This window comes from Eulemur rufifrons, chromosome 25, assembly GCF_041146395.1.
Source record: "Eulemur rufifrons isolate Redbay chromosome 25, OSU_ERuf_1, whole genome shotgun sequence".
Classification (NCBI taxonomy): domain Eukaryota; kingdom Metazoa; phylum Chordata; class Mammalia; order Primates; family Lemuridae; genus Eulemur; species Eulemur rufifrons.
The window spans coordinates 192,307-205,240 of record NC_091007.1 but is presented as its reverse complement, the minus strand read 5'-3'; the positions used below and the strand labels follow the sequence as shown (position 1 = coordinate 205,240).

At 57.2% G+C, this 12,934-nt stretch overlaps 1 protein-coding gene across 3 annotated transcripts in view; it reads right to left on the bottom strand.

The window, feature by feature from the left end:
• Positions 1–513: 513 nt before the first annotated feature.
• The window catches only part of PFKP (phosphofructokinase, platelet), a 46,265-nt gene continuing 33,844 nt past the window's right edge, over positions 514–12,934 (bottom strand). For 2 of the 3 annotated variants that reach the window (XM_069458965.1, XM_069458967.1), the window contains 7 exons: positions 10,332–10,484; positions 7,773–7,937; positions 6,272–6,333; positions 5,406–5,517; positions 4,368–4,461; positions 1,101–1,203; positions 514–773 (listed from right to left, as the gene is read on the bottom strand). In XM_069458965.1, coding sequence (XP_069315066.1) covers positions 623–773; positions 1,101–1,203; positions 4,368–4,461; positions 5,406–5,517; positions 6,272–6,333; positions 7,773–7,937; positions 10,332–10,484 — 840 coding nt within the window. In that variant the 3' untranslated portion in view covers positions 514–622. The remainder of the gene's footprint in view (positions 774–1,100; positions 1,204–4,367; positions 4,462–5,405; positions 5,518–6,271; positions 6,334–7,772; positions 7,938–10,331; positions 10,485–12,934) is intronic. The other variant, XM_069458966.1, reaches the window with a different exon arrangement.

Sequence of the window (12,934 nt, the reverse complement as noted above, 5' to 3'; positions counted from 1 at the left end):
AAACCCCCACTGGTGACTTCAATACGCAGCAGCTGGGATTGAGATAGAGCCTGTGCGTGTGGGGCTCCCGCACTGTGAGGTTCACATTCATTTCTCTCTCTCGACCTCTAAAAGGAGAGCACGAGCCTGGCCTGGCTAGAGTGACGGTCACCTGCCACAGCCCAGCCCGAGGCCCGGGCGTCCTGGCCCCGCAGCCGTTCAGCACGGCCAAGGGGGAGTTTGTGCTTACTTACCGTTAAATATTTGCCACTGGTCAGAATCCTGTCTTTGTTCTCCTTCTATGACTGTCTCCTTGCCTCGGTCAGTTATCCCTCTAGAAGTATTTTGCTAATCTCTCCCTCAAGACTGCCGAGAAACCTTCAGTAGCAGAAAACTTCCATAGCCAGAGGTTTTGAACTGCTTAAAAAACCAGCTGAGCACTGGTGGGGTCTTAGCCAAACGTTTAATCTGCTGGATGAACACACATTCTGAAGCAGGGACGTGCTACAGTAGGCAGCGCACACTGGGGAGGGGGAGAAGACACAGGGTGACGGGTGCTCTCGGGTTAGGGACTAAAGTGCCAATAAATAATGTTACAAAAAAGGACGGTCCCCGGTGCGTTCCAGGCCTCCGGGACGCGTGGTCAGATGGCGGCGGGCTCCTCGTGCGTGCCGCGGTAGTACACGTGCTCCATCTGGCCCGCGTCCGACACGTCGTAGCTCGTCTTGTACTTGGCCAGGATCTTCATGAGCGGCCGCAGCTTCAGCCACCACTGCTCCTTGGGGATCCTGTGCCTGGGGAGGAGGAAGTAGCGTGAGCTGCCGCGCTGGCCGCCTGGGGACGGCCCTGCCAGATGGTGGCCTTTCTGGGGTCGGCTAAGTAGGCTGGAGAAGAAAGCCATTTTCATAGGGAAACTGAAACAATTACCTTCATATTTCTAAGAATTCTACCCCATTTCTCAAAGTCTAGTATTTTTTCACTCGGCTTCGAGAAAGCCAGTGGCCCCTTAGGGTCCTTCGTACACCTGAGTGAGCCACAGCCCCTGCCAGGGACGCGCTGGGACCCACCTGTCCTTCCCCCCACGGGCAGCGGGACTCGGACTTAGGGTCTCGATCACTTACTCGAAGTCCGTTTCCTTCTTCAGCTCTGCTATGGGTTGAAAGAGGACGTTTCTTTTGCTTATTCCCAGCACACAGACGGAATCGTCCGTAACAAATCTTTTTCCTGTAAAAGTTAGAAAGAGGTCTGAGAACTGATCTAATGGCATCGCATCCGTGGGGCAGAGGCCAGCACGTGAAGGAAGGAAACTCGAGGGAGAAGAAAGTTCGCTAATCAGGGAGCAAAGTCACGTGGTGAGAAGAAATTAGACTCCTCAGCCCCACCCTGACCGGACCTGCGCTCAGCCGCAGCCTCCCCCTCCCCTCCCCTCCCGGGGCAGCTCTGCTCCCCCTGGGGGCTCCGGCCACCAGGGAGGAGGCATCGCAGAAAGGGGCTGTTATGTTTTCACAGCAGAGGTGAATACATATTTCACTAAATACCGAAATAGTTTAATACTAATAAATTTATGCTCATGAGTGCACATACTGAGAGGCTGAAAGTTGGCGAGAAGCATCTGTAGCTAAATTGGCAAAAGAAACTAAATCCAAAAAAAAAAAAAAAGTAGTCGATGTAGAAAAACTATTAGAATCCAAACCAGTTTTTTGAGAAAAACTAAAATCGGGTTGAAACTATTTACACTGCCATTTTTTATAGATTGTATCACTTTTATAAGTCAGACTTTGATCACAGAAACAAGAGGGGGTGAGATAAAAACAGTGGGAGAAACAGCCACTCAGGAGCAAGTAGGGACTAGAAGTGTTTCAGGCATTAAAAAGAAAAGAATATTATGAAAAATTGTGTGCCAATACATTTGAAAATTTAGATGAATTTTTCATGGAAAATGTTACTTTAAAATGTGACTTACAAAATTGATAAAAAACAGGAATAATTCTCTAAACCTGAGGAAAATTCATTCAGCAGTCCAGTTTTGAAGACGAGTTGAGGTGGTGAGGGGTGGTTTCACAGGGAGGCCCTACCGCACCTCAAGCAAAGCAGAACCCCCCGCTTGCACTGTTCCTGGGGGCCCCCTCCCTCAAACGTGACCAAGCACCTGCCAGGGATGCTGCTGGCAGGTGCTCGTGGCGGCTGACACCAGCGGCCTGCACAGAAGAGCCGCAGGTGAGTCAGTGATGACACGTTATGAGCAGGTCAGTTCACCCTGGAATTCAGGGCTGCTCTTAACGTTAGAAAGTCAGCTAAAGAAAAACTAAACGATCGCCTCATTTGATGCAAAATGCTTATAAAATACAGTATCCTTTCATGATTAAAAAATAATGAACACCTATCAAAGACCAGCGCACATTAAACTGCAGAAAGACAGATGCCAGCTCAGTATTAGTAAGAATTCCTGTTCCGGAAGCGCTGAGAGCAGGGCCTGTCCCCACGGCGGCAGAGCGAGGATGGAGTCCTGCCACCCCGCGACTGCTCGGGCTCTCTGGGGACAGGCACCGGCGCAGTGACTCGCAGCCCACGGCCGGCAGGTACAGGGGCACATGGAGAGGCTGCAACTAGAGACAAGAATGCGCCCACGGCACGGAGGTGAACGTGGGCACAAAGAACAAAATGAATCCGCAGATGAGTGCTAGCGTTCAGTGCAGAAACGTCACGGACTGAAAAACACCTGTGTGTGTTTTCTTGTATTTCTATATACGAGCAATAAGAAAGAGTTAAATACCACTTACAATGTATTTTTTAAAAAATCAAGAACCTAGAATTAAACCTGCCAAAAGATTACACAAGATCTTTATGGAAAAAATAACAAAAGGTCTAAATATAGGGAGAGGGGTACAGTGTTCACAAATCAGAATGTTCAATATTTTAAAAATGTTAATTCTTCCAAATGGTTTGATTACATGCAGCTCCCCCAACCAAAAAAAACAAAAAAGAAAAAAAAACGCAGAATTTTGGTGGCCCTTGACAGTCCGACCCTATTTCCGTGACTGCACCGAGGGCTGAGCACGACCACGACAGGAGAAGGCAGCCCAGGTGGGGCCGCCCTGTGCCACCTCAGTGATCACTCGTACAGGAACACTGGCAGGACAGGCAGTTCACTGCAGGGAACTGACTGACCTGGAAGTAGCTCCTTTATTCACAGAGACCTCATCTGCGACGGGAATTACACTGCAGTGAATTATTTTAAATAAATGGCTCCCAAGTAATTGATTATCCACCTAGAAGATGAAGTTAGACCTTAAACTTCATACCAAGTAGATTCCAGAACTAAAGAGACATGGAGAATAAACTCAACCCCTAAAGGAAAAGGTTGGAAAATGCACTGCGTTACCATTTGGACGACTTCCTTGAACAAGACAACTTAGACAAAAGGGCAAGGCAGGCCGCAAGACGGAGGGCAGTGTGTGCAATGTGTGATTGACAAGCTAAACATAACCAACCAATAGAAAAATAGTCAAAATACTCGATCAGCTCACAGTAAAACAAGAACCTCTCCAAACACGTAAGAACCTGCCGTTTCCCTCATGGCCGTGAGACCGTCTCACATGCCCAGTGAAGGTCAGGGCGTCGTGGCGAGAGCTGGGGAACAGCACAGGCCGCAGGGAGTGTGGGAACCACCCAGGGTTTGTGTAACGCGTCCCAGGAGCCCTGCGTGTGTGAGGGGAGCCTTCCCCCTGCGTGTGCCGAGGCGGCGTGTCAGCAGACACGAGGACACTCAGGCCAGGGTGGGCAGAGGGGTCACGCGCCGGCCGAGCATAAGGTAGGGGACGCGCATCAGCAAGGCACACGCAGAACCTCTGGTGTCACGGGGAAGCCGGCCACAGGCTCCGGCGCCCAGGGACAGGGCAAGAGGGAACAAGGGGTGGGGCCACGGCATTCTGAGTCGGGTGACACACAACCGAAGACAGACGTGCTTAGGTTTTGCAGGGGAGCAAGGGAGGCTAGATACCTCCTGATCTACTGTTTTTTCTGAGACCCTTGGGATAATGAGCAAGTCTGAAGTATCCTAAGTGAGAGCATCTAAGTGTTCCATGGGCCAAAAAAATAAAGATCACATCTTACAGTCCAGTGTGTGCACCACAACTTCCTGGCCAGGAAGGAGCAAGAAAGCTGTGAAATGTCTCCGTCCCTGATAAGCAGGAATGAAGCATTTCATCTTATTAATCATATTTCATCATGAGCTTCACAGTCACAGACAGCAACACTCAGTCCAGCAAGAGTAAATCGCTGCTGCCCCCCGGAGCTCGGTGCGGACCGTAAGGAAAGGGCCGGACGCCCGCCGGGCGGGCAGCGGGTGCCTCCTCCCGGCCGCAGCCATCCCGCCCCGGACCACGTACCTTTGAACTCCTTCAGTTTCGAGGTGATCCACTCCATGGCTCTGGCGGAGATCTTGGTTCCAAAGTTTCTGTCAAACGGAGAAGGTGCCCCACCCTGTTGGTGGTCAAGAGATAATCAGTTACACGACAACACTTTATTTTTAAAAATGAAGTCAGAGTCACAATGTCTAGTATTTGACAAAATTCACATTTGTAAAAGACTCCAATGTGTAAATATGGTTTTATTTTGTCTTGTTTTTGCATATTTCTATCTCTTTGCGTACAGCCAAGATAGAACAAAACAAAACAAAACAAAACTCTGTGGTCCCGGCGGCCTGAACTCAGCCTGGCGCGCAGGTATCACGGGGCTTTCCCTGGTGAGACGCAGGTTCCAGTAACCTACACGAGTCTCAACCTTAGTTATTCTAGAGTCTCTCGTGAGGGTCTCTGTACTTGCTGTGGGTGTGGCCAGGTCACAATTCCCCCACGACTCTGATAACCTGTGGACTCGCTGTCACAGAAACACACTCACCTACGTTCATCGTATGATCTCGGGATGCACGAGCCCTTGGGAATAAATCAGTGGGCCCTGGTTTAAAAACTCCCTACACGACAAGGACCAGGAGGTCACGAGGGAAAGGCACACGCGTGCGGATCAGGAGGCCGGGGACCCCCCTCCCCAGCCCTGCAGCCGCGTCTCGGGGCACACCCCAAAGCCAGACCGTGCCCCATTTTCCGTAATTGTCACGTATTGGTTGTCTGATGCTCCATTTTAAATCTTACAAAGCCCCAATATGGAATTTAATCAAGTATTTAATTTGAATTTGAATTCAAATTTGAGTAAGTATTTCCAACTCTCTGGTGTGACTATGTGCACGAAAACTGACAGTTTTCCCTAAAACCCCCACCTACCCAAACATCACCAGCGAGAAAGGACCCTAAAGCTGGTGATCGGTGGTGCGACTTACAAGGTCAGATGTTTTTTTAACTATCTTAGAATTTGCCGAGACGCTTTTACCCCGACGCCAACCCCGGCCGCCCCCGGCCGCCCGGGCGCACCTGCTGCATGTGGCCCAGCACGTTCTTCCTGCAGTCGAACACGCCCTTGCCCTCCTCCGAGTACAGCTGGTAGATGAAGTCGGTCGTGTAGTTCTCGCTGCAGCTCTCGTTTCTGCAACGGGACGGAAGTAGCCAGGCGCGTTTCCGGGGGCGGGGCCTCTGGCCGGGCATGCGCAGATGGCCCGGCACGCGCTCCCGGCTGTGGGTGACACCGCGTGCACGTGGCCGCCCCCCTGTCCTCGGGCCCTCCCGGGACCCCACATACAGCAGGGCCCCCCGGCCCAGGTTGTGCGGTTTTCAGTTACCCAGGTCAGCCGAGGTCCGAAAGTATTAAATATTGTCTATTTCTGGAATTTGTCTAAGTGTCAGTTTGTGCGCTGTTCCGAGCAGCGTGGTGACTCCGCGCTGGCCTGGCCGGTCCCACCCGGAACCCGAGTCGTCCCTCTGTCCGGCGTGTCCCCACCGTCTACACCTCCTGCCGGACCGTCCCTCAGCAGCCACCTCGGTTATCAGATCAAGGAAACGGTCCACACAGGGGGCGGTCCTGTCCGCGGCTCAGGCATCCACTGGGGGGCTTGGAACGTGTCCCCCACGGATAACGGGGGACAACTGTATTTCCCTCCTCCTTCATAAAGGTCAGGGGCTTAATTAATGAAATGACTGGGAGACACCTTTAAAAAATTACAGACTACAAAGCAAAAATAAATTTTAAAACTCCCCCTGTAATTATTTAAACGCAGGCAGGTTTTAACACAAGGCACCGTGACTCTACGTGCATATCTCTTCAGTCACCATAGTGAGAACCGTGAAATCGACTCAGAGCTTGGTCTAGGATGAAGGAAAGGTGAGAAGGGGGTTCCCGTTACCTGAGCACAAGGCCCCTCTGGATGGTGGTCTTCATCTTCTCCGTCAGGTGCTCCACGTTGGACTGCAAAAGAGCGTTTTGTTAATCAGACGGTAAACTTGGGCCAAGCACCCGTGTGCCAGGCGGTGCACGGCCGTCAGCGCTGGAGCAATGGCAGCCGTGAGGAGACACGAAGCAGCTGTTCTGCAGCTCGTGTGTTTGTGGAGACAAATAAGGAAACATCGGGTGTCGGTAAACACAACGGCAGTGACAATAAGGTGCCATGGAACTCACAAGAAACGTGTTCCAGCATGCACAGGTTCCCTCAATGCTGACTTTATGCCGGGCACTTGCCTGACGCCGGCACGTTTATCTCCTGTTCCCCACCTTCCCAGCTCTCTCCCAGGAAAAGAACCACCCGCTGCCTGACTTTGTGCAGAGCCTCATCACTGCTTAGCCAGCGTTTCCTGACCGAGAAACCCTGTATGGACTCACACACACATTTTGTAAGGAAAAAAACTGTCTTGCAAGGAGAAATGTACAACATCCCATCTCAGCTCAAGCTTGGAGGGTTACAAAGGGAGGTAATTTTCTAATGACTCAGCCTAAAAATATGGGTGTTTTTACACATGAGCAAATTTGAGTCATGATTACACCTCTTAGGCATCTACTGTGTGCCAAGAGCCATGATAAGTGCTGGTCACGTGTTATCTTGTACGGTCAGGTGTCACTTAGCGACCCAGGGTGCATCACACACCTGGATGGCAGAGCCTCCCACACCCCTGGGCTGTGTGGCGTAGCCTGTTGCTCCTGGCCACAGACCTGTACTGTGTGTCACTGCCCTGGATGCTGCAGGCCACTGTGACACAATGGTAAGTGTTTGTGTGTCTAAATGGAAAAGTACAGTAAAAATAGGGTGGGAAAGAAAAAAATGGTGCCCTGTACTGGGCAGCTGCACTGTAATCTCTTTTTTTGGAGACAGAGTCCCGCTCTGTCACCCAGGCTAGAGTACAGTGGTGTCATCACAGCTCACAGCAACCTCAAACTACCAGGCTCACTGATCCTCCTGCCTCAGCCTCCCGAATAGCTGGGACTACAGGTGCCACCACACCTGGCTAATTTTTCTATTAGTAGAGACGGGGTCTCACTCTTGCTCAGGCTGGTCTCGAATTCCTGAGCTCATGTGATCCTCCTGCCTCGGCCTCCCAGAGTGTCAGGATTACAGGCGTGAGCCACCGCGCCCGCCCTCACTATGATCTTATGAGACCATAATCATTGACCAAAACATGGTTAAATATTTAATTCACCATGATGAAGAAATTCCTGGTTCCAGTGTCCACGTCACCGGTGTAACAAGTGACCAAGTCTGGTTCATTTGGCTCAGAAACATCCTAACTTTCTAAAGGACAGTTGCTCAGGTTGCATAGTATCTGCCAACTTGTCGTCTCCCACGGAGTTCAGCAGCTTCGGGCGTTGCCGGGTCCAGGCCTGGACCCAGCTGTGCCGCCAAGCCCCCCTCGTACCTGCAGGTCTCGGATGTCGAAAGGCTCCTCGAAGATGTAGGCGGCGTCGGCCCCGGCCGCGAGGCCCCCCATGTTGGCCAGGTAACCGCAGTAGCCGCCCATGGTCTCGATGATGAACACGCGCCGCTTGGTCCCGCTGGCCGACTGCTTGATGCGGTCGCAGGTCTGGGCACAGGGAAGACGTCGGTCACTGCAGGCGCCGGCCCAGAGCCCCGCCCCAGCCCAGCACGCGGTCGAGAGCGCCGGGCACAGGTGAGGATGTGCAGCCGCCCGCTGGTGTCTGCGGCGACCCTGGGCAGGGCCTGGCCACCCCTGCTCCCTCCCCCCGGGCACCACAGAGGAGGGGACCTGGGGACCTGGGAGCTGACTCTGCTCTGGCCTTTGACCCTGTCCCCGCTACCGTCACCACCTGTGAGTTTAGGTTTTAGGGAAGCGTCACGATCCGGCTTAGCGGATGGGATTCACTGGGCCACTTCTCTTTCTCTGCCAAGCTCCCTGTGACGTCGGGGTTTGGTCACCTGCAGACCCTCCACGGGTGTCACCCCAGGCTAATGGCACCGCCACCCCACGGCAGATGGTGGCTCCTGACACAAAGGTGTCCGCCAGGGACGTGTTCTGCACACTCAGGCATCGGGGCTCCAAACGAAACGTCCACCACCCACCCCCACCGGTCCAGGCCACCAGCACCCGGCCCCGCCCGGCCCCGGCACCCACTGTGTGGCCACTGAATGACATGGACGCACCATCACTGGCCACCCCCAGCGGGTCAAGGGCGGCCATCGGGGTTCCCTGAGCTCGTCTCCGAGGTTCTCGGGCGGGGGTGTGGGGGGGAGACAGCTTGGGGGGACTCAGGGCTGTGCGGGGAGCGCAGAGGTCTGTGCAGCAAAGCTCAGCCCCCGTGCGGAGATTTTCACTGAAGTAATTCAGGTTAGATTGAAAAGAGCGCTTTGATCAACACACACAGGCTTGATTAAAATCATCCCAATCTACGCTTCCCGTTTCTTTGACGGATTCTTATCCTCCCAAAATAATTAGCTGATTTATTCAAAATCCCGTGCGTGCTGCAGTGGGCGGGCAGCGTGGCGTCCTCCCGAGCTGGGCTGGGGGCAGCGCCGGCCGCGGGCCCAGAGATCACCGTGGCGCTGACACGGGGAGAGGGCGGAGACCAGCCGAGCACCCCAAGGGCCCAGGACCGCCCGTGCCAGGGCCGGGGTGCAGGACTCTGGGGCTCCCGTTTCATCTGTGTGGGGTCTCCAGGGTGGCCCCGAGCACGTCACACCCCTACCTGAGGCCGCACTGCCCTGGAGGACGTGGGGTGGGAGCCCCCAGTGCAAACCGCCTGGGGGACTTTTCTGACCGCGCCGCCCCAGCTGCCTCCCCAGGTGGGGAAATCACTGTCGCTGACTCAGAGAACGTCACAATCGCTCAGGGCGGGACACGCCAGCGCGGCTGCTGTCGGGAGGCCACGTGTGCACGTGTGTCGCGGTCCCCAACCAGCCAGGCCACCGGCGGCGGACGAGGGAAGACCAGAGTGGGGCCCAGGCCCGGCTTTGCGTCTGCCCCGAGTCACAAACAGCGACGCTGGGCTGGGACAGTCCGTCTCTGCTCGGAGCTTAGACGCACCATTTCCAAACACTCTGCTGTCACCCAGCGGCGGCCGCAGGCTGGAGCGGTTTCTTCTGAGCAGAGCGAGCCCTTCCTGCCCCGCGTGCTCGGTCACTAAACGCAGCGCCGGCCACACTGCTGACCGGGCACGGGGCAGCTGCAGCCTGACACGCGGGCACACAGGGTCCTGCCCTCTGCCCGGCTCGGGGACAGCAGGCAGGGGCAGGCCTGACCTCTGGGCGGCGTCCCCTGGAGGCAGAGCTCCAAGCTGCAGTTCACACATCCCTTTGCTACAGGGATTTTTTAAGAAATACAAACCGAACATGCAAAGACCAGGTGGAGTTTGCCCAGCGCGAGGGCAGGAGGAAGCCCCGACTCTGGTGTGCGGACGCCTCGCCCCGCTCAGCGCTGGGAGGCCGGGTGCCCGGGGCTGCGGGTCCCCGCGGAGCCGAGCCGTCTGCAGAAGTGGGGTGACAGACAGGGCGGGGACCAGCAGCAAAGCGCAGCCCTCCAGCGGGGGCGGAGCTCATGCCCGACCCGTGAAGCGCGTGCAGAGCGTGAGGGTTCAAGCGTGTGCGTGTCAGCGAGGCGTTGAAGGAGAGGAACCGGGGGCAGGACAGGCCAGGCCTGGGTTTCCGGTGCGGGGGGTGAGCGGGGCCGGGGGCGCCTCTGGCACCCGTCGTGTCCCCGGCACGCGGCCGTGGCCGGCTCTGCCATCCAGCTACCTCGCCCAGGTGGGGTACACATGTCACCCAAAGGACCACGTGTCACATCTCACTCGTAGGCGACACGGACAGGCTCTGCTCGAGACAGAGAAGCCGGACGCGTCTGTCCCGCTCTGCCCGGCGTGCTGAAAAGCCGAGCTCCCAGGGAAACAGAGCGGGGAGTTCGGCTCACTTTCAGGGTGGGAGAAACCGTTAGACAGACGGCGCCAGGAGAGGAAGCCGCTCTTACCTCCACCACCGTGTTCAGGCTGGTGTCGGACCCGAGACTCAGGTCCGTGCCCGGGACGTTGTTGCTGATGGTAGCGGGAATCACGCAGACGGGCACGCAAAACTCCTCGTGCCGGCCTCGCGCGTCCCCGATGGTGAGCGCGGCCTGGTAAGCCTGAAGCAGCAGGGCCGGGCGGTTAGCGGTCAGCGTGGGCGCCCGGCCGGCCCCCTGCCCGGCACCGGGCGTGCGCCAGGCTCCGGGAGGTGACGGGGAGGGCCGGAGTCACCAGGGGAAGCGTTTTCATGCAGGCCCAGGGGGCCAGAGGATGCTCCAGGTCTGCACCTGGGGGCGCAGGGCAACCGCGGCCCGGGAACCGCAGGGTCAAAGCGGGTGCAGCGCACAGCAAAGCAGGCAGCAGGCAGTGGGGCCGGCGTGTTAGTCACGGGGCGGAACAGCTCGTCCTTGGCATCCCGGGGGGCGAGGAAGGCCCGTTAGCTCGGAAAGGTTAAGTGCAATGCCATTCCTGGGAGCTTCTGCGGGTAAGTAGGGGACAGAAAACATGGCTGTGACAACATCAAATGACCGACGTCACCATGCAGAGGCCACCTGCAGGCAGGCACGGGGACAGGCATGCCATCGGATTCTCAAAGAAAGCGGGACAGAGCAGCAAGACCCCAAGTGAAACTGTTGGGCTCTGACGCCACAAGGGTGAGCTGTTCCTGTGTGTGGACAGAGGCCTTCGCCATCTGTCCTGGGTGTTAGCCGAGTTAGTGGAAGGACGCAGAGTCCCCGCCCCACTGCTCCGAAACCCCAGCAGCTGCACACACGGCTGTGTCTGTCATGCACCTGGTGGCAAAGCCGACCCACTCGGTCTTTTGCTCGCCTCTCTTACCGTGAGGCTCTGCACACCTTGCTGCAGAGACAGGAGTGTGGGTGCAGGCTGGAGCCCAGGCCTCCCAGGGGTGAGACCCCGCATGCCGGCCCCGAGCCCCGCGGCCCGTGTGGCAGGGGCTGGGCAGTGGGGCGTGGACCTGCGCGGGTTAGTTCTCAGGCAGGCAGCCCACGGAGAGCACAGACAGCACGTGAGCACAACCCAGCCCCCGGCCGCCACGGCCACCCGAGCCTGGCGTGCGACCCAGCCCAGCTCTGCCTCGCGACTCTGGTTGTGGCAGTTATCACAGGACGTCACCCAAGATGACAGACTCCTGCAGGCCGGGGGCAGGATCTGGACCCAAGCGAGGCTCCTCGGGGGGCTCCTTAGGGCGGCGCTTTCACTCCCTTTACCGCGGGTGGGGGTGGGGACCCTGCCCAGGACAGGGTGAGACTCCAAAGGGGAAAAGCCCCCGGTTCCGCGGGGCTCCCGGCTCCAGGGACAGGCATTTTAAAGTCCACTGAGCCACCCCGGGCACGACGTCCTCGCTGGGAAACCGTAGCGACGGCCTTTCCTCCCTGCGGGACCCCACCCAGGGCCAGCGGCAGGGCCGTCAGTGCGCGCACTGGGCCCGCCGAGGTGTTTTGGGTCAGAGCAGAATGACGTGAGGCTCGGAAAGTTGATTCCAGGGAAAGCCCCGCAGCCAGGGCGTGGGCACTTTCCAACACCTGCTCTGAGCTGTTCATCGGCTCCGTTCTGCCCAGAAGCCCCCAGCAACCACCATACGGCACACACCGAGGTTCGAGGGACACGTCTGTGAGCTGAGCTCGAAGCCTGGCAGGGGGGAGATACTCAGTGAGGAGGAGGATGAAGTACGCCAAGAGGATGATGAATTACAGCGCGAGACCACCAGGGGACAGCGTGAGACCACCAGGGTCTTCCAAGCTCGACGCGCTGACGTCTGAGCCGGCTCTCGCTGCTGCAGGGACCGCTGAGCACACGGTGGGACATCCTGTGGCCGCTCTGGCCGCCCCCGCCAGACAGCCCCTCCCAGCTCTGACAGCCAAAAAACGGCCCTGGACTTTGCAAATATCCCCTGGGGGCAGGGATCACCCCCAGCTGAGAACCACTGAACTTTCTGAACAAAAGGACCAGCTGGCACTGGAGCTGTCCACGGATCGCAGACCTCAGTGGTCCCCGGGCCACGTTACGAACCACGGTGAACAGCGTGCCTGGACATGAGCGCAGGGACCCTCTGGGCCGTGGCCTGCAGGGGCCTGTCCGGGACACCTGTTTGGAGCTGCTGAGAAGGCGGGTGACCGCCAGGTGACCCACGTGGGTCCTCGCGGAGGGCTTCCTCACCCACCGGACGGCGACCTCGCGTCGGGTCACCGCACACGCTTGTTTCCTGAGGACGCCGCCAGCCCCTTTGCTTTTCATGGCCGGCGAGCCTCGTACAGATCCAAACCCAAACCTACTCGGAAGGACGCGGCTTTGCTCTGGCCTCACTGAACAGAAACTCAGTGAGGAGCTGGCGCCACGGCCGTGCGTATTTCAGTCCGTCCACCTCCAGGACGCACAAGGGACTCCTGGCCACTTCCCACCCCTGCCCGGCTCCCGAGAGGTCACGGCATCCGCCGAGGTTGTCCCACCCGCCCGGCGTCCCTCACCCACCACGAAACCAGAACCGCAGCCGCCGACAGGGGACCCCACTCCTCGGAGCCCCGGGGACAGCGCTGGCAGCAGGGGACAC